This window comes from Equus caballus, chromosome 7 (genome assembly GCF_041296265.1).
Source record: "Equus caballus isolate H_3958 breed thoroughbred chromosome 7, TB-T2T, whole genome shotgun sequence".
Classification (NCBI taxonomy): domain Eukaryota; kingdom Metazoa; phylum Chordata; class Mammalia; order Perissodactyla; family Equidae; genus Equus; species Equus caballus.
This window is the reverse complement of record NC_091690.1, coordinates 3,174,877-3,199,252: the sequence shown is the minus strand read 5'-3', so window position 1 is coordinate 3,199,252 and position 24,376 is coordinate 3,174,877. Positions and strand designations below refer to the sequence as shown.

General features: G+C 63.3%; 2 protein-coding genes across 10 annotated transcripts in view; one reads left to right on the top strand and one right to left on the bottom strand.

The window, feature by feature from the left end:
• Window positions 1–4,282, top strand: part of PLIN4 (perilipin 4) — an 11,483-nt gene extending 7,201 nt beyond the window's left edge. For 4 of the 7 annotated variants that reach the window (XM_070272525.1, XM_023644447.2, XM_070272526.1 and 1 more), the window contains exons 6-8: window positions 9–196; window positions 1,870–1,956; window positions 2,028–4,282. In XM_070272525.1, the coding sequence (XP_070128626.1) occupies window positions 9–196; window positions 1,870–1,956; window positions 2,028–2,360 (608 nt within the window). In that variant the 3' untranslated portion in view covers window positions 2,361–4,282. Of the gene's footprint in view, window positions 1–8; window positions 197–1,869 lie in introns of all 7 variants that reach the window. The other 3 variants (XM_070272524.1, XM_070272522.1, XM_070272523.1) reach the window with 1 other exon arrangement.
• HDGFL2 (HDGF like 2) lies at window positions 4,249–24,376 on the bottom strand. Of its 3 annotated transcripts, none has more exons than XM_070272527.1 (16): window positions 24,204–24,376; window positions 21,524–21,600; window positions 21,289–21,427; window positions 14,980–15,171; window positions 11,016–11,132; window positions 10,861–10,932; window positions 9,655–9,817; window positions 9,504–9,579; window positions 9,122–9,434; window positions 7,828–7,925; window positions 6,967–7,040; window positions 6,698–6,768; window positions 6,238–6,339; window positions 5,779–5,992; window positions 4,939–5,071; window positions 4,249–4,522 (listed from the first exon to the last, which is right to left on the bottom strand). In XM_070272527.1, exons 1-16 carry the CDS (start codon window positions 24,273–24,275, stop codon window positions 4,432–4,434), a joined length of 2,004 nt encoding a protein of 667 aa, XP_070128628.1. In that variant the 5' UTR covers window positions 24,276–24,376; the 3' UTR covers window positions 4,249–4,431. The 3 variants fall into 3 exon arrangements, with proteins under 3 accessions (XP_070128628.1, XP_023500220.2, XP_070128629.1); XM_023644452.2 differs by having other exon boundaries at window positions 4,254–4,525; XM_070272528.1 differs by having other exon boundaries at window positions 4,254–4,525; window positions 9,655–9,814.

Genomic DNA, 24,376 nt, shown 5'->3' with positions numbered 1-24,376 from the left:
CCTTCCAGCTCAGCTGGCTGCCTCCCAGCCCGGGCCGAGGGTGCCCGCGGCCGACCACGGCAGCTACTTCGTGCGTCTGGGTGACCTAGCCCCCGGCTTCCGCCAGCGGGCTTTCGAGCACGCGCTGAGCCACCTGCAGCACGGCCAGTTCCAGGCCAGGGCGGCGCTGGCCCAGCTGGAGGACTCCTTCAGGCTGGTAAGAGCCGCCCCCACCCCTCCGGCGGGCGTCTTCCTCAGGACATCTCAGGCCCTCCCGTCCCGTCCCCTCCACTGACACTGACAGAGCACGCCCGGTGGCCACCACGACAGCCACGGACCTGCTCTCAGGGGCCCACGTCCCAGGGAGGGAGACAGCAGGGGGATGCAAATAAAGCACACGAGGGTCTGCCCGGGCAGCGGGTGTTCCTCTGAGCTATGTCGGGAATGCCGAGGGGGCCCAAGGCTGGACAGCGCCCTGAGAACAAGCTGGATGTGTCCCAGGAGCAGAGCAGGGGCCAGGGTGACGGGGCGACAGTGGGGACACGGTGGGGGTTCAGTGATGCGAGAAAGGACCCAATTGGAGGTGACCTGGATGCCCGCGGGTCGGACGCCTGGCAAGCGGGCCTGCTCTCCCCCGACACTCGTGCCCCCTCGTTCTCAGGGTGGGGGTGGGGGCTGACGCGCACGGCAGGAAGGCGAGCAGAACCCCTGATGCAGATGGCGATGGCCACCGGCTCTGAGGACCTCCGAGTTCCCAAGGTCCCGGGGCTTAGCTGTATGATAGTCCCGCCTACGTGGGTGGTGGAGAGCCGGGAGTGCTCCCCGAATCAGGATCCGTGAGGTGCGCCCCAGGGGTCTGTGGTGAACCGCAGCCTGAGGACCACTGTTCCAATCCAGAGGGTCTCAACAGGGACAATCCTACCCCCAGGGGACTCCGGGCCATAGTCTGGGGACATCTGTGGCTGTCACACTGGGGGAGCTCCTGGCATCGAGTGGGTGGGGCCAAGGATGCTGCTCAGGCCGCGGTGCCCAGGACCACGAGCCGAGGAGTGGCCTGGTCCAAAGTAGGTTTTGTTTAAGGGGATCGTTCTGGCTGCTGTGGGAGGACGGGCCAGGGGGGTGGCGGCCCGGAGCCGGCAGCTGAGCGAGGAGGATTCTGCAGAACTCCCGGCAAGGGACGACGGGGCCTTGGGAATCGCACCAGTCGGGGCAGGAGGCAGCTGCGTTCCAGATGTGTTTCCAAAGCAGAGCGGCCGGGGTCTGCCGTCAGGCCAGACATGGGACGTGAGAAGACCCAGGAGGCCTCGGAGAATTTTAGCAGGGGACACGGAGGAGCGGCTGGGGCCACCGCACTGGGTGGCCAGGAAGCTTTGCCTGGAGGGAACCTGGAGCTGAGGGTGAAGGGCCCAGGGGAAGGGGTGGAGGAAGCACGCTCCGGCCTGAACAGGCAGCCACGGCCGCAAGTGGTCAGGGGACAAAGCGGGTCAGTGTGGCCAGAGCAGAGAGCACGCTGGGGTATCCGCGGGAAATGAGGTCTGAGACGTTCTGGGCGCCAGACCACGTAGGCCATGTGAGGAGCTGGGTTTGAGCCAAAGCGCACTGGGGAGCCATGGGAGGGTTTGGAGCTGGGCAGCGACAGGACCCATCCAAGTGACAGTCCATCTCCCAGATGACCTCGCGGGGAACGTGGACCCTGCCTCTTTACGTGAGACAGTGCGTCCTGTGTGGCCGGCTCTAACCTGGTGGCCTGTCCACCGCACCACAGGAAAGGTCTTGACACGAGGCTCGGGCCCGGCCAGGATGCCCGCCCAGGCCCTCGTGGCGCCCCAGGGAGTGTGTGAAAGGTCCCTGCCAACAAGCCATCGTTCCTCTGCTGGGCTCTCTTTCCAGATTGAAACGGCCAAGCAGGTTCCAGAAGCGCAGCCGGGGCCAGAGCGGGGTCCGAGCAGCCACGTGGCGGATGCCAGTGACCGAGAGGTGCGTACTCAGGGCGGGGGCGGGCTCTCCTGCCCCCGGACGGCAGCTCACCCCACTCCTTCCTCCCGCAGGCGCTGGCCGCCGGGGCGCTGTCGCGGGCCCGCGGGCTCCTGCAGCAGCTGCACGTGGCCTACAGCGCCCTGGCCGCCGGCCTCCAGGGCCTCCCGGCCGAGCTCCAGCGCCCGGTGGGGGAGGCGCGGCGCAGCCTGTGCGCGCTCTACAGCGTCATGTCCTCCGCCGGCTCCGTCACCGAGCTGCCGGCTGAGCGCCTGGCGCAGAGCCGCGAGAGCGTTGGGCGGGCGTGGCAGGGGCTGGAGCAGCTGCTGGAGAGCATGCAGCACAGCCCCCCCCTCGGCTGGCTCGTGGGGCCCTTCGCCCTGCACCCTGGCGGGGAGCCTCTGTAGGTCCCCCCCCACTGCCGAAGCGCCGGACCCTCGGGCTGGTGCAGGAGCGTGCCCGTGAGGGCCCGAGGACCCTCTGAGCCGACCTTGCACGGCTCCGGGTCTGCCTGAGCCGGTGGCCCTTCCTTCCTGAGCACGGGCAAGGCAGGCCCTTCTCCAGGCCCGGGGCCGGGCTGCGGGGGCCGCGGACAGAGGGCCTTCGCCTGAGGACGTCAAGCGAGCACTCCAGTCAGGACGCAGGTGGAACCGTGCCGAGGTCTGGAAGGTGCTCATTCAGCAAGCTCCCGAGTAGGAGCCCCTTTATCTTGACGGGGTCACCGCTCCAGTCTGGGTCCTGCAGTGGCCCCGAGCAGGCGGTCCTGCCCTCCATCCCCGGCCCCCTCGGAAGGCCCATGCTCCAGCCCTCGGCAGGCCGTGCTCCCTTGACCGGAGTGGACCAGCGTGCCACCGTCATCCCGAAGCAGGCCCACTGCGTCCGCTGACCCCTGTGCGGCCCAGGGGGCCTCTTGAGGACAAAGCCACAGCAGCCATCGCCTGGGCTTGGCACTGGCCAGGCTGGAGGACTGGAGTGTTGGGGCGGGGTGACAAAACCAGCGCCTTCCTGCCTTGGCCCCTCGCCCACCTGGCCCGCCCCGCATGGCCAATCAGACCCAGACTCCCAGACCTGATGACCGGTGGTCCCGAGGGGCCTGGCCAGAGGCTGCTGATGAAGGAACTAAAGGGCTTCCTTAGGGGGCATGTGGCAAACAGACTCGACTCGAGTTCAGGCCTCATCCCTCGCCCTGGGCTGGAGACGGGGCCGGGACAGCGCCAGCGGGCCGTGCTGCCCCAGATGCTCAGGGCAGCCCTGTGAAGTGGGCTGAGCGCGGAGAGGCGGGCCGCAGAGGTCCAGGCCCCCACTCCTGCGCCCCCCGCCCCGGCCCTGTGAAAACAGGATGCCTGGACACGAGATGCTCCCGCCGCTGCGTCAGAGCGCCAGCGGCCCAAGCCCAGGCGAGCCCCCCGTCTGGCCGGGTCCCTTACGGAGCCAGGGCCTGAGCGCCTGGACGGATCGGCTGGCTCTCCCCTCGGCTCCCAGGAGCCACCAGGGGCTCTGCACAGGGCGCCGGGCGTGGGGAGCCACAGGGGTCAGGAAGCCCCCAGAGCCTTGCCGCCCTCAGTCTCTGTCACGCACGGCTGTCAGAGGCGGTGACACGGGAAACACAGCCACTCACAGAAACTGAGCACAGCAACTTGACCTCAGTCCAGCCAAACCACACAGGGCGCCAGGCTCAGGAAGTCCCACGCACACCACGGGCCTCTCTCAGCTGGGACGGAGGGACTCGGCCCCCGGCAGGGCAGGGGACACAGCAGAGGCCGCTATTCAACCAGTAACTGTCATGAGCAGGGGCTGGGAGCTGCGCACACGTGCTGAGTCAGCTCTGTGAGGCAGGGGTCATCCCATATCCAGGTGAGAAAAGAGAAGCCCAGAGTGAGAGTGCCACTTGTCCAAGGTCACACAGCAAAGCCAACTCTTAACGCTCAAGCCCTCTGAACATTAAGGGCAACCAACAGCCGCCAGCACCCATCCCAGCCTAAATGGCTTGAATGCCCTGAGCTGGCACTGCTGGGGACTCTGGGTCCTTCCCTGGGGGTCCCAGAGCCACCTGCAGCCTGGGCAGGAAGAGCAAACGGTGTGTCTGATGTCCCCTTTACTTCTGGCAAGGTCTCACCCCCCCAGCCCCTTCACGTCAGCCCCGCGGGGCCCGGCCGGGCACACCGTCAGAACCAAGTTCACGTTCGCTGTTCATGGTGACCCTATGGCTTAAAACCCTTTGTCCCAAACGGGCCCGAGAGCGGCGAACCGCTCCCCAGCTCCAGCCTGGCCGCACCAGTAACGCTAGAAAGCCAAGCCAATAAAAGTGATTTTTTTTTCATTAAAAAAACCCTTTATAGTCATTTCATGTCGGTCAGAAATCACAGAAATTAGGCAGAAAAAAACCCAGGGGGACAAATACAAACAACAGCACGGCGTTTCCCCAACAGTTCTCTGCTCCCTGGGCGGCGGGCGGCGGGTGGCAGGCAGCGCCGGGGCTCAGCTGTCCTCGTCGTCTGCGGACTCGGAGTCCGCGCGCGCCCTCTCGCGCTCCTTCCCGGGCGCGGCCAGGCCGGGGCCCTCCCGCGTGCTGCTGGGAGCGCGGCGCGGGGCGTGAGCGGGCCGCCTGCCGTCTGTCACCTGCACCCGACAGCACCCACCCGCCCCGCGCGCCCCCAGTGCACCACGCGGGGCCACAGGGAGACAGAGGATCACCGCCTGGCGGAATGGACGGGTGCTGGCGCAAGAGCCTGCGTGCCCCCTCCCAGAGTGCCAGGAGGGAGCCACCCGCCCAAGGGCCGGCCTGGGGTGGCCCAGAGCCCAGAGATCCCTCGCCAGGGGCCTGGGGTCAGCTGCCAAGGTGGGGCAGGCCCAGCGCAGTGGGGGGCGAAGTGTCTGCGACCTCAGCAGACGAGCAGCCCACTGGGAGCAGCACAGACGCTGGGAGCCCTTCACACCGCCCCCTCGGGAAGTCGCCCCCACGGCCGCGGCCCCCGCGACACTTACTCGTTGTGCAGCAGGTCTTCGGAGGACCCGCCCCCCGGCCCCCCCTCCGAGTTCTGTCCTTCCTCCTGCTCCTTGTCCTCGGTGCTGTCCCCCTTCTGGGACGTGGCCTCACCGTTCACCGGGGCCGAGAGGTCTGGGTGGGAGACAGGGCGGGTGGGACACCGCCAGGCTATTGTCTGGGACCCCTTACCCCTTCCTGCTGAGAGCGAGTGAGCCGGCCTTGGGACAGGGGTCCTGAAGCACCCTGGACCCCGCTCGAGGGCCCTGGCCCCAGGCGCCCGCGTGAGCGTCCACCTCCACGCCTCCCCGGCCGCACGGGCACCATCAGCTCCCAGCAGGCCGGGCCCGGCTGAGGCTGGCTCCCTTCTCCAGCCGGCTGGGCCCCGACCCCGCGAACCTGAAGCAGGGAGGGGCGGGAAAGGAGTGGCCGTGGGCGACAGTGGAGAAAAGCACCTCTCAGCCTGGGACAGAAATGAGAAGCAGAGCCTGCTCTGCGGTCCCTCGGCGGCTGAGGCGTGCCCCGAGCCCTGAGCCATCTTGACACCAGGCTTAAGAGCTGCCCTGAGCAGCTGTCACTCGGACCATGTGACCCCAGCAGGCAGGAACGCTCTCCCGTCCCCCACGGCCACTGCCCCTGCCAGAGCTGCCCTTTCTGCTCGGGAGGCCCTTCAGGCCCAGCAGAGGCCTCGCCTCCCCTGACCGCCTGTGCAGGAAGGCGTGCATTCCGCTGCCTTGGGGACAGAGCCCGGCCCGCGCAGAGCGCCAGCAGGAACAGGCCACTGCGGCTGTCTGGGACAGGGCGCCACGCTGTGCTCCGGGCTCAGACGGCCGGCTCCTCACCAGTGCTCGCCTCGTCCTCCGCTTGCTCTGTGGGGGCCTCCTCTCCGGCCAGCGCCTCCTCGGCCTTCTCCGCCTCGGCTCTCTCCTTCTCTGTCCCAGGTCTGCTCGCCTTCTGGACGGCCTCGATTTTTGGTCCCAGGACCCGCGACTTGAGCCGGGTGTAGACCTCCGCGGCCTTCTCCATCACCTCCTTGTTGGCCTTGTAACGGCGAATCTGGCGCGCCAAGAGGCCTGGCTCAGGCCGGGGAGCTGGTCTCACCCCGCCCCACGACCCTCCCCGATTGCTGCCACCCCCAGCGGGGGCACCTCCCCTGGAGACTGCCATTCCCACGCTCACCCCCGCACCCGCCCCGCTGCTGGCTTCCTCCTCGCCGACTGAGGGCTGTGGCCGGGGACGTGGTCTCCCTCAGTGGACTGGGCCCCGCCGGCCAGCCCTTCCCCCTCGGGCTCGTGCCATACCTTCTTCAATGTGGCCACCACATCTGTGTTCTTCTGAAGGATCTGCGAGGTCACCTGCAGGGTCCCCAGCTCGGCGAGGGCGTTCAGACACCTCTTCACGTCCTGTGGGGTGGGAGGGGAGTCAGGAGGGCAGCAGCAGGCTGATGGGGTCCTGGGGGCCCAGTGGGGCAGGGAAGGACCCCTGGGCTCTCCCTGCAGGGGAGGGCTGAGCGATGGGGAACCCGGGGACAAGCGGAGGGACCTATGGCATGGAAGGATCTTGGCGTCTGCCTGTGGCGCCCCCTGGTGGGGACGCCGAGCACTGCAACTCAGGACGCCAGCCTGGCCCCAAGCTGGGGGACACACGTAGGAACAGGGACCCCACCCTGTGCACCCCGAGGGTCCTGGGTCTGCAAAGACGGACTGGTAGCTCAGGGTAGGCAGCTGCGAGGTGACCCCAGGGCCCTGAGAAGCGTCTCACCGGATTGTCGACCTTCAGGGCGAACTTGATCTCGCTGTGCAGCTTCTGAAGCTTCTCCTCCACAGAAGGTTCTGGGCCAGGAGAGAACAGCCCGCCCGGGTCTGAGCAGGGCCACAGAGGCCCAGGCTATGGGGACTGGCTGGCCTGACCCCCACCCCTGCCGAGGACCTGCCCGAGCACCACCCCAGGGACAGGAGCCAGCTGCTTGGGGCCCTCCCTCCCCACCACCTCGGGGGCCTCAGACCGTGACCAGGGCAGCCGGGCCTTACCTTTCTTCTTCTCGACCTTCCGGTCCGGCGGGAACCCTTCCGACCGCTTCCGAGTTCGCTCCACCTTCACAGGCCTGCGGAGAGTCATGCCTCTCAAACGGGCGCCTCCCCATCATCCTCGAGACCACCCTGCCGCGGCCACCACATCCTCCCCGCTGAGGGCCAGGGCCCGCCAGGGGACCCACGTCTGCTGCGTAAGCAAACCTCTAGGAGGCCCTGGAGGCGGGGTCAAGGCCGCGCGGGACCTGGCCAAGGGCAGGCACTCGAGGGGAACAAAGACACCAGCCCTGCCTCTGGTTCCTGCGAGCAAACAACGTGACATCCCAGAATTCTTTGTTTTCACACCTGGCTGAGGGTTAGTATCTAGTTATGGGAAACTCAGCAAATGAGTTATTCAAGGGTGCTCCGAACTGACACGGATCAATGACAGAAGCCCACATCCTGGCCAGCAAGTCTGGCTGCCCAGCTCCCCGTGGGGAGGGATATGGGCTGTCCCCCACCTCGGCGGGCCTCAGACTTAAAACGTCTGGTCTGGGGGACGGTCTCCCTCTTGGCCCTGTGAACATCAGGGCTGTCCTGGGCACTGCGGAGGGTTGAACAGCATCCCTGGCCCCCACCTGCCCGATGCCAGGAGCTCCCCCAGTGTGACAGCCACAGATGTGGCCCGGTGTCGTCTGGGGCAGCCCCGCCTGGGCGAGACCCCGGCCTAGGGAAAGGACCAGCCCTGGATCAGAGGCTCCTACACGACCTGATGGGGCCCCGAGAAACAGACACTTCAACTGGATCTGAATGAATTCGGAAGCTGGGCACCAGGACGGGTAGGGCCCAGGGGGCCGGGGGAAGCGGGGCAGAGTGGGGGACCTGGCCCGGGGCTTGTCGTCGGGCCGCCCTCGCTTCTCCTTCTGGCTGGCTCTCCTCACGGGCTCCGCGCTCTGCAACTTCTTAGCCGACTTCTTCGCCTGCGGCGGCCAGAGAAAGCAGGGCTGGAGCGGTGGCAGCAGGGGCTGACCCCAGACCCCGGCCCTGCCATCAGAGACTCGGCCCCTCCTGCCACCACCTCCGCGCTGCTGGGGGCTGGCGGACCGGGCAGGACGGACAGGAAGGACCCGCGTCCAGTCCATACCCGGGCAGCAGCTTCTCAGGCCCTGAAAGGAGCTGGGGGTGCTGGAGTCCAAGCCGCCACCCAGCCGAGGGGCAGCCCCGCCCCATCCCCCCGCCAAGGGGCTTGAAGCCGTGGCCACAATGCCTCCTGGGGCAGGGAACTCAGTCCCCTCTTTGTGACCAAAGGGAGTGCGATGGGGAGAAAACAGGGGTCGTCCTGCCTCCCGCCCCACATGGGGTCCTGGGCTTGGGCTAGAAGGTGACGGGCCTGGGAGGCAGACTCTGGTTCAGGCTGGACTGTGAACGTCAGGGGGCTGGGCAGCTGATGGGCTCAGGGGACCACACGGTAGCTGATGGTCACCACCGCCTCTGCCAGCCTCCTAACTGCCCCCTCACTCACCCTACAAGCTGCTCTGCCATAGGGGCCAGAGGACACCTGCGGACACCTGAGTCTCCGCCCGCAGCCCTCCAGGATCCCCCTCCCTCGGGGGAGAAGCCTGAGTCCTCCCTGCGGCCACCAGGCCCCACACGACCTGCCCTGTCCCCTCCCCGCCCTCCCTCCTCCCTCTGTCCCCCTCGCTCCCTCTGCTCCAGCCACACCGGCCTCCTTGCTGTTCCTGTCACACACCAGGCCTGGTCCTGCCCCAGGGCCTTTGCATGGGCTGTGCCTGCTGCCTGGGACGTCTTTCCTCCAGATCACTTCTCACTTCATTCAGATCCCTACTTCAATGGCACCTTCTCCTCTGAAGCCTTCAGGGCCACCCTACTTACAATGGAAGCCTGTCCCCTAACGCTTCAGTCTCCTTCGCTTTGCTCTCCTCCTGAGCACAGAACGCCCCATGACCAGTCCTCCTGTCGTCCACTACCTGTCTCCCTTCCTCGGGGGCAGCCCCTCAGGGTGTCTGCTCCAGCCCCAGCTTGGCGCTCTCAGCGGGCAGCCAGCAGGTGCCCCGTCCACGGCTGCACCGAGCGGCGGCCCTGGGGCCGAGCCTCCCCCGCGCGGCGTCGCCCCCCACCCGGAGTGACCCTCCCGGCCCGGGCCCCGGGGCCGCACCTCTCTGTCCAGCTCGGCCTCGGGCTCCGAGTCGGAGGAGGACTGGGGCCCCCGGCCCTGGCGGCCGCGCTTCCGCACGGGCTCGTCCTCGTCGCCCGGCGCGTCGCCGCTGCTGCCGCCGCTGCCCGCGGCCGGGGCCTCCCCGCGCTCGCGCTCGGGCCGCGCGCGCCGCCGCGCCTTCTCCTCCTGCTCCTGCTCGCGCAGCCGCCGCAGCTCCTCCTCCTGCGCGCGCCGCCGCCGCGCCTCCAGCTCGCGCCGCCGCGCCTCGTCCCGCCGCTTCCACTCGCTGATGCGGTCCACCTCGTCGCTGTCGCTGCGGGAGGGGCCGGTCAGAGGGGCCCGCGCGCGCCCGCGCCCGCGGCCACCCTGGCCCGGCACCCACCTGTCGCTGCTCGAGCTGCTCGGCGGCCGCTCCGGCTTCGGCTTGCGCCCGCGCGGCTTCGGGGGCGGCTTCTCGGCTGCGGGAGAGCAGGGCGGCCTCGTCCCGCGCCCGCCGCCCGGGGGCCCCCGCCGGCCCCGCCCCGCCCCCCTACCTGGCTTGCGGCCCCGCGGCGGCTTCTTCACCGACACGTCCGAGTCGGAGTCGGAGGCGGAGGACGACGCGGAGGACGACGCGGACGCGGGCACGGCCGGCGGCTCCCCCTGCGGCGCGTCCGAGTCCGCTTTGGAGTCCGAGTCCGAGGCCGACGGCGCCTTCTGGGGGGCGGGAGGGTGAGAGGAGGGCAGCCGGGCGCCCCCACCCACCGCCAGGCCGCCTCCCCCAGGCCCGGCCGGCGGGGCCTCCCGGGGACCCGAGCTCCGGACGGGAACCCCGCCTGCGCCACCCAGGGGCCCCGCCCCGGCTCCCTTGCACCCACAGCACACACTCACATGCACATGCGTACACACCCCCCCCCACACGCACAACACACACTCATCGGAACTCCACATGCCCACGATCATGCACACACTCATACACACTTGTACACGTGAGAACACATACGCACACACCACATGCACACTTGCATACACGTGGACGCATGCCACACACACCATCCATGTACACATGCATGCACACGTATACACAGCACACATGTACGTGCACACACCACTCATACACGTGCACACACACCACACACGCACAACACACTCATCCGAACACATGCCCCTGATCTTGCACACACATCTGTACACACCTGTACACGTGAGAACACACATACACACGCACACTTGCATACACATGTGTGCACGCCACACTACACCATCCATGTACATGCACGTGTACATGCACACACTCATACATGTGCACACTCACACACACCACATACACTGTACACACCTGTACATAACAGCTTCCTACACATACACACCACACACATGCTCATGCATCCACACACACGCTGATACACCCACAAATACACATAACACACATACAAACACAGCACATGTGTACACAGGCACACCACACACAACACAGCTATACAGGAACCCATGCTCTCCCGCCCCCCACGCCTCCGGAGGGCTTCCCTCGTGCCTCTGCCAGCAGCCCGTGCTCCAGGCTGGCCCTAAGCCCCCTCAGGGAGGTGCTCTGCCCACACAGCACTTGGGGCGACAGGGTGAGCCATCGTGAAGGCACAGGCGGAAGCTGGCGGCCCCTGCCTGACCCACGTCCAAAAGGACCCGACTCCAGTTGTGGCTGCGGGCAGGTGACCAAGGAGGGAAGCTCCCGAGGCGGGCACAGGGACCCAGAGCCCCTGTACCTGTTTCTTCCGTCCTGCGAGGGGGCCCCGCCGCGGCGCCCGGACCACGGCTTTCTTCTCCGGGGTGAAGTCCTGCGCGGAGAGAAGGGAGCTGAGCGCAGGCTGCACGGGCTGGCCACCTCTGCTCCCACCTGCGCATCCCCCCACCTGCCCACCTGGTCGCTGGTCTTCTCTGACTCAGACGAGCTTTCCGAGTTCTCCTCGTCGGACGGGGACACGCTGCCTTGGTCCAGGTCGCTGGAGGCCTTTCGAGCTCGTTTTGAGACGGACATCTGGAAGGGGAGGAGCCCAAGCGAGCGATCAGCCACCAGGAAAGCCTGCGTACTCGGCAGGGCCATCTCCCGCCTGAGCGCTCCCGGCCGGGGGACGAGCTGTAGTTCTGGAACCTTTGGGGGGGGGGGCGGTGGCAGGGGGCCACCCCTTTGAGAATCTGATAAAACCCAGGGATCTGGAAGCTTGCAGACGTGATGCTCAGTGACATGAGCCAGACACAGAAGGACACACACTGTGTGGTCCACTCACAGGAGGTCCCCAGAGGAGCCACAGCCACAGAGACAGAAAGTGGATGGGGGGCCACCGGCTGGGGGAGGGGTGGGAGTCAGTGTTTCATGGGGACAGAGCTTCAGTTTGGGAAGATGGAAAGTTCTGGAGACGGATGGTGGGGAGGGTTGCACAACAATGAGAAGGTACCTAGTGCCAATGATCTGTGCACTTAAAAATGGTTAAAATGGTAAATTTCATGTTATGTATATTTTACTGCAATAAAGGAAAAAAAAAAGAAAAAGCCAAACCAGGGATCCTTTCCCCAGAAAGACACGTGGACACGTTTTGGTGGCTGCAAAACACTGTAAATGTGCGACAGACCATCGCTGTGCGTACCTTTCAGAGCGGTTCGTTGTATGTGAATTTCACCTCAATACGAAATTTAAAAACATACGTCCATACACGTGTCCACAACGTGAGTTCAGTTTCAGGGCTTCATGGAGTCCGTGACACCCACCCAAAGAAGCCGACTTAGGAATTTTCACAAAGGAAGAACAGAGAAAGCATGGAGAATGAGCTCTGGAAACAGACCCCTGCCTGGGGACAACCAGCTACTTCTTGCCGGGGCGTCTGCTCAGTGACAAAGCCCGTCTACCTCCATTCTGTCACCACTGAGACTTGGGGGTTCTCGTCACAACAGTTAACTTAGCGGCTCCCCAACCCGTGCCCTGTCCAAGGCCAAGGTGTGATGGGCTGAACTGTGTCGCCAAACCCCAGGCGCACGGGATGTGGCTGCATTTGGAGAGGGGCCTTTGCAGAGGTGATTAGGGTAAAATGAGGTCATTGGGGTGGGTCCTGATCCAACAGGACTGGGTCCTTGTAAGAAGAGGAGATGAGGACGCAGACACGCACAGAGGGACAACCACGAGGGGACACAGGGAGGAACTGGCATCCACACACCACGCTGAGCGGCCTCGCAGGGTCCAGCCCTGCCGACACCTGGGTCGTGGCCTCCAGCCTCCAGCCCCGGGAGAATATACAGGTCTGTTGTGAAGCCCCCAGCCTGTGGTCCTCTGTTCCGGCCACCCAAGTGAGCAACTCCACTGAGTGACAAGCCAATGGGAGAGGAAGCTCCCACTGTCCTGCAACTTCCCGTCTAGGCAGGAGAGCCCACAGCGCTCAGTGAACCCCGAGAGCAGAGGGAGTCCTGTGAAAGTAAGGGGGCCCTGCGGGGGAGACAGGATGCTTGAGGGGGGTCAGAGGGAGCCGCCGAAAAGCCTGCAGGACGACGGCGGGACAGATGGCGGAGGAGCTTCCCGGCTGAGGAGTCGGTGAGTACAAAGGCTCTGGGGTGGCAGGCAGCTTGGCGTTTTCAAAGACGTGAAAGGAGGCCGGAGTGGCTGGCGAGTGGTCAGGGACCTTGCACCCCGCCACCCTCATCACAGGGGCAGGCGGGACCCCAGCCCGGCGGCGGGGAGAGTAGTATGTGAGTTGGGGGCCCTGTGTGTTCCTCTCATCCCCATGAGCAAGGGACTCCTAAGCCTGGCGCTCGGGGAACCCTCCAGAATTGCTGGACATTTCTGCCTCCCATGCACACTTGAGTTCCGACTCGAAGCAGTTCCAGGTTAAGCATTTCCAGCTGGGATGTGGCCTGGGCCCCAGACAAAAGGGCCGGAATCGCGAGGACTAAGATGACCCCACGCAGGACCCTCCCTCCTGACGTCCACACGCCAGGGTCGAAGGAGAGGCGTCAGGAGGGACCCTGAGGGCGAGATCCTGTGACCCCAGGACCAGGAGCGACCTGGGTGGTGGGTGGGCAGTGCCTGGCTGGACCTCCGACCACAAGACCTGGTGGCCGAGGTGTGTCAGAAAACCCTGATGAGAGGTCTTCTGTGGAGCCGTTAAGAAGAATAACTACAAAGACCAGGTCCGTGGATCCACAGAAAAACACCAACAAAACAGTGTTCACTGGAGAGAGCATAAAGTGGGCCCCACAGGAAAACCACAGCCCCCCGCAGACCGGGAAAGGAACAGCGAGGACGTGCTGGGTGGTGGGGCGCCAAGTGAAAAGGTTTTTAAAGTTTTTCCCTAGTGTGGTTAAAAAGTGTGATGACAACCTCTATTTAATGCCAAGTTGGCATACGGACCCATAAACAGTGGTTTCTGTCTCGGGGGTGGGATGGCGGGGGTTGTTTTCTACAGGTTTCTACTGAACTTCTCCAACAACTATACACAGAAATTACACGGGCTTTTAAAAAACAATGCCAACTACATCATTAAAAGTTGGGGGAAAGGGGCCAGCCCCGTGGTGTGTGGTTAAGTCCAGCGTGCTCCGTTTCAGCAGCCTGGGTTCGTGGGTTTGGATCCCGGGCGCAGACCTACACCACTCACTCGTCAGACATGCTGTGGTGGCAACCCACATACAAAAAATAGAAGATTGGCACAGATGTTAGCTCAGGGCAAATCTTCCTCAAGTGAAAACAGAGGAAGACTGGCAACAGATGTTAGCTCAGAGCAAATCTTCCTCACCAAAAAAAAAAAAAAAAAGTTGAGGGAAAAAACTAAATGCTCAACAATCTTAATAATATCCACATCACAGACTACTTCTCAAACACTGAAAATTCCATCTTAAAAAATAATATTTAATGACAAGGAAATGCTCATATTGGGTAGAAAAACAGCAAGACACACACTGGATGTGTGATGGCCAATTCTGTACTTTACACACACCCCCGGGTGAGGCACATACGAGATGACAGAGAAATACATCAGGATGTCCAGTCCTTGGTGCAGAGGCCCCCTCGGATAATATGGGTATTTTCTGACTAGCTTCTTTACGCTTTTTGCATCTTCTAACTTATCTACAACGAGAATGGCTTACCATTATAATTGGAGCCACAAATATTATTTTTAAAAATAGTAAGAAGAATGCCTTACTCTAGTCACAAAAAAATGCTCCTAGAACCTGGTCCTTTCATTTTGCACCCAAATATTTGGTAGTCAAAGGGCAGAGGAGGAAAAAAGAGGCAGGAAAGAGAATCTATACATAAGAACCGAAGACACCTGTGCACACAGAAACCTGTGCCCACCTGTTCACAGCAGCGTGATTTATGACGGCCCAAAGAGGAAGCCAGCCCAGGGGCCATCAACAAATGCACACACACACACGTCCCCCCACACTCTGGAATATTACACAGCTGTGAAAAGGAGTGACGCCCTGACAGAGCTGCACGTGGATGGACCTGAACACACGACGCTCAGGGAGAGAAGCAGACACAGAAGGACACGTGGCGTGTGATCCCATTGACGTGAAACGTCCAGAACAGGCAGATCCACAGACAGAGAGCAGGCCCATAGGTGCCAGGGGCTGGGGGAGGTAACTGCTAATGGGAAGGGGGTTTCTGTTGGGGTGATGGAATGTTCTAGAATTAGTGGTAATGACTGCACAACTCTGTGAATGTACTAAACTTCACTGAATTATATATTTTAAAGGGGTGAATTTTACGGCATGTGAATGGTATTTTAATTTCTAAAAGAAAGCATGATAAGAAAGAGCGGCAGGGCGGGAGAGTAGGCTGTGGGATGCGACCTCAGGGTGGGAGTGGGAAGGGCCAGGGCATCCCACCCCACCCCTACCTTCAAGGCCGGCGCCTTCCGCTTGAGGCCGCTGTTGTCACTGCTCTTGTCTGAGTCCGAGTCGCTCTCCATCCTGTCGCTGGCGGCTGTGGCGGTCACGGCTGTAACGGCCATGACCCCCCGGTCCTCGTCGTCCTCGCTCCCACCGGCCGGGTCAGCTTCGGGGGCCTCGCTGTCGGAGGAACTCACCGGCTGGGGGCGGAGGGGCAGAAACAGCATGTCACCACTAGGCTTGGGGGGGGGGCTTTCCCAACCAGGATGGCGACCCAGAGGACAGCACCCACTGGCGGGGTCTCAAATGTCAGGGTCCAGCCTCCTCGCTTCCCAAATGGGGGAACTGAGGCACAGAAAGCCCCGAGAGCTGAGGCAGGAGGGTGCGATGGACACGTGTGGAGGGCGCCAGGATTCAAGGGCTGCCAGATTTAAGGTCAAATCTTGGGCAAGTGACTTAAGCCTCTCTGGGCCTCAGTTTCCACATCTGAGCCATGGGGATGGCACCATTTTGGCCTCAAAGGGCTGAGGTAAGGATGAGACAGAAGTGGTACGTGACATACTCAGGAGGGGCCCAGAGCATGGCAAGAGGTCCGCCAGTGTTCGCTCCTGTAACTATTGTTGTGATTATCATGCGGGGGCCGCTGACCCAGGACTGGGCCTCCGGAAGAGCGTCAGCTTTCAGCAGGGCTGCTTCTGTTTTGCCCAAAATGCCCGCTCCGCAGAAATGGCCACAAGGACAGCCCCCACTTCTCCGGCGCCTCCTCCGTGCCAGGCACGTGCTGGCTCGTCTGTGAGCAGCGGCTGGCTGCCGGGCGGTGTGCGAGGCAGGTGGCGGGCACAGATGTGAGGGGGTGTGGTCCCTGGCCCCGCGGAGCTCGCAGTCCAGCGGGAGAGACTGAATACAGCCATGTAAACAGATCAACGTCCCAGCGTGGTGACGGCAGAAAGGAAACCACTGGTATGTGGCTGCGAAGTATGGGAGTATTTCGCGGTGGGTGATCGGCTGGGGGGGACCCTCGGAGGGCGTGACGTCTTAGCTGAGGAGCCATCCCAAGCATGTGGCAAAGTGGGGGCCAGAAACATTCCAGAAAGCAGGAAGGGCATGAGGGAAGGTCCCTGGATGCAGGAGAGGTCGGTGTGGCCAGAGCAAAGTGAAGGAGAAGAAAACGGCAGAGGAAAGGATGGGGCATGGCCGGGGCCGGATCATGCAGAGTTATCGAGGACCTGGGGCATCAGGCAGATGGCACAATGACAGTCAGGCCACCGGGCTTTCTTGGGTCCCTTTGGGAACTTGTTCTGGATGCTGTATGTTTGTGGGAGGAAAATGGACACACCCTGGTCGTATCCAGCCCTCACTCACTCATCCAACCAACACGATGGAATACCTACTATGCACTCGGCCCCGTGCTGGGGACTACAGACGGGTGAGAGAGGGTCTCTGCCCACGGGGGGCTCACAGTCTAATGGGGAGACAGACAAGTACACACAGTTACAACCAGGCATGAGATGGGGTGCCACTATGGCTCCCAAGGCAGTCAGCCCACCCGAGTCCGGGGAGAAACCTGACCTCATTATTTCATGAACTTCTTCTCTAAATAACTGATTTTTTTTTTTAAAGAAAGAAAGAGACTGGGAGTTTTAAGAGCCACATTCTCTGGAGACAACCCAAATGTCCGTCTACTGATGGACAAACAAAACGTGGGAAAGCGCAGAATGGAATACTATTCAGCCGTGAAGAGGAGCGAGGCCCTGACACAGCTGCACGTGGACGGACTTGCACACACGACGCTCAGGGAGAGAAGCAGACACAGAAGGACACACGGCGTGTGATCCCATTGACAAGAAACATCCAGAACAGGCCGATCCACAGACAGAGAGCGGGCTCGTGGGCGCCAGGGGCTGGGGAGGGGAGGATGGGAGTGACTGCTGATGGAAACAGGTTTCTTTGTATGGTGACAGAATGTTCTGGAATTAGAGTGGTGATAGCTGCACAATATTGTGAATGTACTAAAAACCACTGTAGTGTATCTTTAAAGAGGTTAAAATGGTGAATTTTGTTATGTGACTTTTACCCCAACTAAAATAAAAAGAATACTACTACCAAGAAAAAAAGCCCCTTCTCTTGGTGCGATTATAGTTAGGGCAATGGATGGGAATGGGGCACGCGCGGCAGCCAAGAAGAAAGCGAGGAGGACCCGAAGTGTACGAGATCCCACGAGAGGAGTCTCCCGGGGCACCCAGACGGGCACACGGAGTGAGATGGGGACGAGAAGCTACGAGAGGCGAAGTCTGTGCAGCCGCGTGACCACAGGAGGGAACAGGGCCCCAGACGGCCGGCCGGAGGCAGAGGCGAGCACACCACGTGGAAGGGTGTGGAAGAGCATGGAAGTGCGGCAGGAGCATGCGGGCACCAGAGCTGGGCCCAGATGGCGACACAGGAGCCGGGAGCCCCATGGAGGGAGCGGACGGGAGGGAACTGGGTCCAGCCGTTCCTCTGGCTCCATCGCACTTGTGTGCTTCCCGCCCTACCCCCCGAGCGGGTGGGAGCCCCCCAGCCTTCATGCACAAGCCCTAATGAACAGGCGAGAGAAAGGGCGACCAGGTGTCGAGAGGACCTCCCACTCAGCACGAACACCTTCATCTCCCTTGAGTCACTGTGACCAGGGGCCCTGAGGCACAGTGACAGGGCCGCGTCTGTGTAATGTGTGACAAGATTAAAACGTTAAGACTGAGGAGGTCAAGCCCCAAGCCTAAAGGCGGGAGAGAAAAGTCAGGCTATGACAGTGGGGTCGGGCCCCCTCTCCTCCAGGGCGCTGTTTCTCTTGGGAGCGTCCCTGCTGAGTAGAAGCGAGATGCCATCCCCCCTCCCCTCGGGGGCACAGCGGCGCAGAGGGGAAGCGACGACGGGACGGCTGGTGGGTGGCAGCACAGCGGCGAGAGCCGGCGCTGGTTAAGGGCGACGCGCCAGACAGCGAGCTTATCGTCTGTGTGCCGGGTGGGGGCTGCCATCCCCACGTGCAGATAAGAAGAGGCAGCGTGACAGCTCAGGACCACACAGCGACTAAGCCACAAAGCCGGACGCCAGCGTGTCTGCCCCGGCCTCTGCCTGGGCCACTGGACACAGCTACCGCCTATCAAAACCCCTCTGTGCTCCTGGCCAGCTCTTGACTGGCTGTGATCCGATTTGTGCCTCAACAGCCAGGTCAGGCGACCGGGATGAATGGGCAGGTTCCACAATGGGGGAAACTGAGTCTCCGGGGAGGTCAGTGACTGCCCCACACCGAGCTTGTAGATGAAGCCAGGACTCTGAGTCTCCTGGGGCCAGCCCAGGGGATCCAAGTGCCTGCCAGTAAGGGCTGTGGGCCCCTGGGCCACATAGAGACGTCTGGGGGGCAGGAATGCCAGCCGCACGGAGAGGAGCCGGGGACAAAGGCAGAGAGCCGGCCCCCTCCAGCCTTCCCGAGGCCGGCTGAGTGACACGCCAGCACACCTTCCTCCCACTGCGGTGACGGATCGGGAGGGGCCTGCAGGGAAGCGAAGGGCAAAGCCAGCCGGCCTCTGCTTCCCCATTACCCCCGCCATCTCCCACCGAGCACAGACTGCGTGTCACCGTGCCACGTGCCGGATGCCCATCCGCTTCTGGATTCGCCTGAAAAGCCTGTGAGAAGCCGGTCCTGCCACGATCCTCTGTTGCAGGGGAGACCGAGGCTCAGAGAGGTGACCTCAACTCCCCAGGCGCACGGTGAGCAAGGTGGAGAGCCGGGACTCGAACCCAGGGCCGTGCGTCCACACAGCAGGGCTCCTAAGCCCAGACCCCTCCTCCAGGCACCGACCAGAAGGAAGAGATTTTCGGCGCGGGAGGCGGGAGGCCTGGGTTCAGCCCTGGCTCAGCCCCAACCAGCCTGAGCACCTTGGACAGGTGCCTCTTCCTCTGTCACGTGATGAGGCGCATTAGGCGGATCCTTCCAGGTCTATGGTTCTCAACCAGGGGGGACGTGTCCCCCGGGGGGCACGTGGCAATGTCCAGAGACATGCTGGTTACCAAGATGGGGGAGATGCTCCTGACTTCGTGGGGTGGGGATCAAGGATGCTGCTTAACACCCCACAGGACGGCCCCCCCAGAGAATGATCCGGCCTCGAATGTTGAAAAGCCCCAGTCTAGGTCAAAGAGGCCTCAGTATGCTCACCTGTAAAATGGAAGAGACGCCACCTGCCCAGCCCACTCTCAGGCTTAGTGTGTGCAGCTGGAACCACCTCCCACCTCCTGGAGTGGCAAGGGGACGTGGGGACAGGCCTGGCTGTAAACCCTTGGGGAGAGCACCTGCTGAGTTAAGGCTGTCGCAAGGAATGAGGCCGTTCTCAGCGTGCTGACGTGGACCCGTCATCAAGATATGTGGTTGGAGGAATAAAGCAAAGGAGGGACTCCCATGCTTTAAAAAAGAAAGCTACCCGGGATTTCACAGGAACAAGGAATTCTGGAAGGACACAGAAGGAAACGGCAGTGGTGGCCGTCTGGGGAGGAAATCGAAACAGTGTCCGGGAGGCAGGACTGACCGCACCGCGTGTGCCTGGGGCCTTTTCAGTTTTGGACCATGACTCTATTTCCACTCGAGAAGTCAAAATAAAGGACAAACTTGAAGGACCAAGAGATGGCTGAGGTCCCCCGGGGCGGCGCCTGCAACAGCCGCCTGCGGCCGGCTCCCTCGGAGGCATCGAGGACCGCGAGCGGGAAGACACACCTCGAGGGCGCAGGCCTCCGGCCTCCACTGGGAAACCCCCCATCAAGGGGCCCAGGGAGCTGCGCTCCCAACCGCCTGCCGTTTGGAGGGGCGGCCAGGTTAGAGAACCGAAGGGCAGCGAGCAGCTCTAGCTAACAGCCATCCTCACCTTGGGGGGCTGTCAGGGGCGGGTATAGGGTCAAGGCCGCACCGTTTCCAAGTTCCGTTCCTCCAGGGCAGGCACCTGTGTGCTACTTGGCAAGCTGGGGGTGTGTGGCAAATATTAAACGTCGCCATGACTCACCGGGCGGGCACATGCTTAGGACGTAACCAAACAGAGCTGGAGCTGGGGCCAGAAAAGGATCTCGGAAACTCTGCCACCTTACAGACCTTCCGATCTGTTTACCCAAGTCGCGGCCACGCAAGCCCGCGGAGAGGCGGCGGGCACCACACCAGGGGGACCCATCACAGAGGGAGACCGGCACCGACGTGCGCTCACCGGGGCCCGGCCCCTCCAGCGGGCCCGCCAAATGCCTGGCGCTCCAGAGCCATCTGCAGAGCGAACCCCGGATTCTGGACTTCGAGCTCCCGGGAGGGAAGGACTGTGTCTGAGTCCTTTCGGATTCCTGGTCCCTAGTACAAGCACTAGTGGCAGGTGGCGACACAGGAGTCTGTGCCGGACCCACGGTGGCCTCAGCTGCAGGAGAGGCACACCCAGACCCTCGGGAGACCCCGCGTTCTCAGGCGGTGCCCATACCACGGAGCTGCTCAATCCTTTGCTCACAAGAACCAGACCCTCTCCGATGTCTGCCCCCTGCCCAGACCGTGCAGGGTCCTTTCTGTCCCTAACAGTCAAGCTCTGCCCCCGCAGTCAGCCCCATTGGCCCCCAGCCACCCTCGAGCCCACCCCGCCCCTCCTGAGGGCAGGCTAGCCCGCCCCGCACGGCTCCCACAGGAACCCCCAAAGTGGTGGGCACAAGCAGCGCGGAGAGCCCGACCCGCCTCCCCACATCTGCCCTGCACCCCAAAATACCCGATTGAGGAACCCCTCTGCCACCCTCCAGCGGCCCTCCACGGCTGGATTCTTCACGAATTCAGCTTCCACTTTTCTCCACGCCTTCCTTTCCCTGAAGCTTTCTAGACACCGACTTGCCACTGAGGTGTCATCTCTGTCCCCCTTGCATTTTTTTCCACCTGAGCAAGAACTCTCACATCTACGAACTGTGGCTTTTTTTTGAGTCTGAAACCTGGGGGGAGGCAGAGGGTGTTAACGGACGAAAAAAATGTTTTTCCTTAAGAAAGTGAAAGTTTCTGTAAGAGCTATAACAACACTTCTAAATGCAGGCTAACCCTAAAGCGGGGGTCTCACCGAGGGGGTCCTACACCCCTCTGCCCTGCCCAGAGGACACGGGGGCATGTCTGCGGGTATGTGTGGGTGTCACACCTGGGGGTCTCCTGGCATCGAGTGGGTGGGGCCAGGGATGCTGCTCGACTCCCCGAAGCCCCCAGGACGGCCCCCCAGAGAGTGACGCAGCCCCCACTGGGCCCCAGAGCGCCGAGGCCCTGCCTGACGCGGGCTCTGCGCCCGGGAACTCACCAGAGGAGCGCTGTAGCTGGCGTGGGGATTGTTCTGGATCTCCCACAGTCCTTCATTGAAGCCTTTCCTCTTGTTGGGCTTGCCGTATTTGTCTTTACATTTGTCGTAGGGAAACAGGTCCTTGGGGCCCAGGAAGGCTCTGGAGAAAGGAACCACGGGCCGGTCCCAGGTGAGCCGGGCCAGCCCGGGAGGCACCGGGATGGGGGGAAACCGCGCCCCCGCTGGGGAGACTTACGTTTCGTGTGTACCGAAGAAGAAGATGGGGTATTTGTTGGGCGGGGGCTTCACGGCACCGTCGGCGATGTCATCGATCTGCAGGGAGAGGCGGGTCAGAGGGTGGCGGGAGGGGGGCGGGGGGCTTCACCCACTGACGCAGAAATCAGCCAAGTTACTTGCGGGGAAGCACGTGGGGAGGAGGGGAGCCCTCAACCTAGGGAGATGCATCACTTGCCAGTCAAGCACCTGCATTCTTCTCTGCACCCCACCCCCCTTGCACACCTGTCCCCTCCCCCACACTGCTCTGTCGCCAAAGGAGGGGCTTCACCTGAGCAAAGCCAAATATGGTCCTCTGGGCAGCCAGGGGGCGGGGCCGAGCTCAGCTTCTAGGAACTCCCAGGACCCTCCCACGGACCCCCTCCCGCAAAGAGGCGATGGCTGGCGGGTCTCGCAGAGCCCGCAGCTGGCAGCTCCAAGGATGCAGAGGGTGGCGGGTGGGCTGCAGGAGCCAGGCCCTGAGCATCCAGGAAGTCCCACCCTCTCCCGACAGGCCCATGGGCTCCGGCAGCTGTCAGTCACCTCCCCACAGGAGGCCAGCAGCCCCTCCACTTCCAATCAGGTGCTTGGAAATGTTCCGGGCTCGGAGAGCTGGCTGGAGGGGGGGCGGAGGAGAGGGTGAAGCTGGGACTCCGGGAAGAAAGGAAGTGCCCGTAAAGTTTCCTCGCTCCCGTGTCCCCCAAGAAATTAGCACGAGCCAATCAGGTTAGAGCGGGTTCCCTGGACCCCATTAATTCCTTTCTATTCTCTTCAACGCCTGGAGGGCTCCTGGCATCCTCCCGCCGCCCCCCACCAGCTTCCTTCCTTGGTTCTCCCAAAGTCCTCGGGCCGCGCTGTGGGCCTCAGGCATCCAGCCTAAGCATCCTGCTCCCGCCAGAAGCATCCCCAACTCCATCACTCTGTGGACCAGCCCCGCCAGCGTTCCAGGCACCGCTTCTGCTCCAGCCTCACCCAGGACCTGCCTCGGAGCGTGAGGCCCAGACATCCTAGCCGTTCCGCTCCGGGAGCAGCCCTGGCCTGCCCAGTGGGTGGTCCCCGAGCCCCAGCCTGGCATCCGGTGGGAGCCTCTCCCACCAAACCCCCAGCTCTGTGATGCCCTTCGTTCCAGAGGGAGGGAGGGTGCGACAGGCAGGGAGCGAGCTGAAATCTCTGGGCACTCCCCGTGCTCGTTCTATTGAAGCCCCATCTTCCACTGTTCCCTCCTGCTGCCTCGGCCTCCCGCCCCCACCCCCCTAAATTCCTTCAGTCCCACCATGCATATTCCACCAACCTCAGCCCTGGGTGACTTCAGCCCTAAGACCTGGGAGGACAATAACCTCTGGGTCCCTCCTCCACACGGCCCTGCCCTGGACACTGCCTGGATCTCCGCTCTCTGCAGACCTGGGACTCCCAGGCTCACGATGCCCTCCAGACCCGGACCCCTCGGACCATCTGGGTCCTCTGGATCCCAGCTCCCTCCAAAGGGGAACCCCAAAGTCGCCTTACCCAGCCCCCTCCCTTAGATGTCTCTCCGTGGGGCGTGAGCCCCTGCGGTGTGGCACTGATCTCGGATTCAAGCTGGACAGAACAGTACCCCACCCCAAGCCTCCCTCCACCAGGGTCTGGGGGTGGGGGGGGCGTTGCGGTGGGGGTCTTCACAGGGCTCCAGTCCCCAGGGTCCCCCAAACAAGTCTTATTCCAACCCCTGGTCCCTGAAGCCCCGCATGTTCAGCTCCAGAGACCTCGTGAACAAAGCCCCCAGCCCCATTTCCAGCCCTGGCCTCTCCCAGCCCCCTCAGCCTTGACCCTCAACCCCCCTCCCTTACTGCACCCCTCACTCCTAGCCCCCCTTCACACGTGACTCTCTGCCCCCAGCTCCTCAGAATGTGGCTTCTCCTGGCCCCCCAGTAAAGCCCTTCAGGTTGGAGCACCCCCCTCCCATTAGTTTCACGGTCCCCTCAAATCCCGCCCCTCAGTTCCCCTCAAACCCGCCGACCTCTCTCCAACTTGAACCCTGGTCCCTCAGGCCCCAGGTCCCGCGAACCCCATCCCTCGGCCCTTGAACCCCCGTGTGGGTACCCCAGTCCCAGGACCCTCAGACCTCCAGGCATGCGGGTCCCCCAGGTCCTGGACTCCCCAGACCCCGAAGGGCGGGTCCCCCAGGCCCTGGTCCCCCCAGACCCCCGAAGGGCGAGTCCCCCAGGCCCTGGTCCCCCCTGACCCCCAGAGGGCGAGTCCCCCAGGCCCTGGTCCCCCCTGACCCCCGGAGGGCGGGTCCCCGAGGCCCTGGTCCCCCCAGAGTCCTGGAGGGCGGGTCTCTCAGGCCCTGGTCCCCCCAGACCCTCGGAGCGCGGGCCCCTCAGGCCCTGATCCCCGCAGACCCCCAGAGCGCGGGCCCCTCAGACCCTGGTCCCCCCAGACCCCCGGAGCTCGGGGCCCTCAGGCCCTGGTCCCCCCAGACCACCGGAGCGCGGGCCCCTCAGGCCCTAGTCCCCGCAGACCCCCAGAGAGCGGGCCCCTCAGGCCCTGGTCCCCCCAGACCCCGGGAGCTCGGGCCCCTCAGGCCCTGGTCCCCCCAGACCCCCGGAGTGCGGGCCCCTCAGGCCCGAGGCCCGCACTGTCCCACCCCCCCACGGCCTGGCCCATCTCCCGCGCGGCCTCACCCGGGCCGGCCAGTGCGGGTAGCCCTTCATCTTGGCGAACACCAAGTCCCCGGGTTTGAAGGCGTGCGGCATGCTGGCGGCGGGAGGCCCAGGCCGCGGGAAGCTGCGGCGGCAGCAACGGCGGCAGCGGGAGGCGAAGCCGGGGGCGGGAGCGGGGCGCCGAGGGGGCGGGG

Excerpts from the sequence above, each read along its gene's own strand:
- HDGFL2 (XM_023644452.2), bottom strand. The coding sequence starts at position 24,275 with ATGCCGCACGCCTTCAAACCCGGGGACTTGGTGTTCGCCAAGATGAAG. Across the intron at positions 21,601-24,203 it reads ACCCGCACTGGCCGGCCCGG|ATCGATGACATCGCCGACGG; the intron begins GTGAGGCCGCGC and ends CTCTCCCTGCAG. Across the intron at positions 5,072-5,778 it reads GGAGGACGAGGCGAGCACTG|ACCTCTCGGCCCCGGTGAAC; the intron begins GTGAGGAGCCGG and ends TCTCCCACCCAG.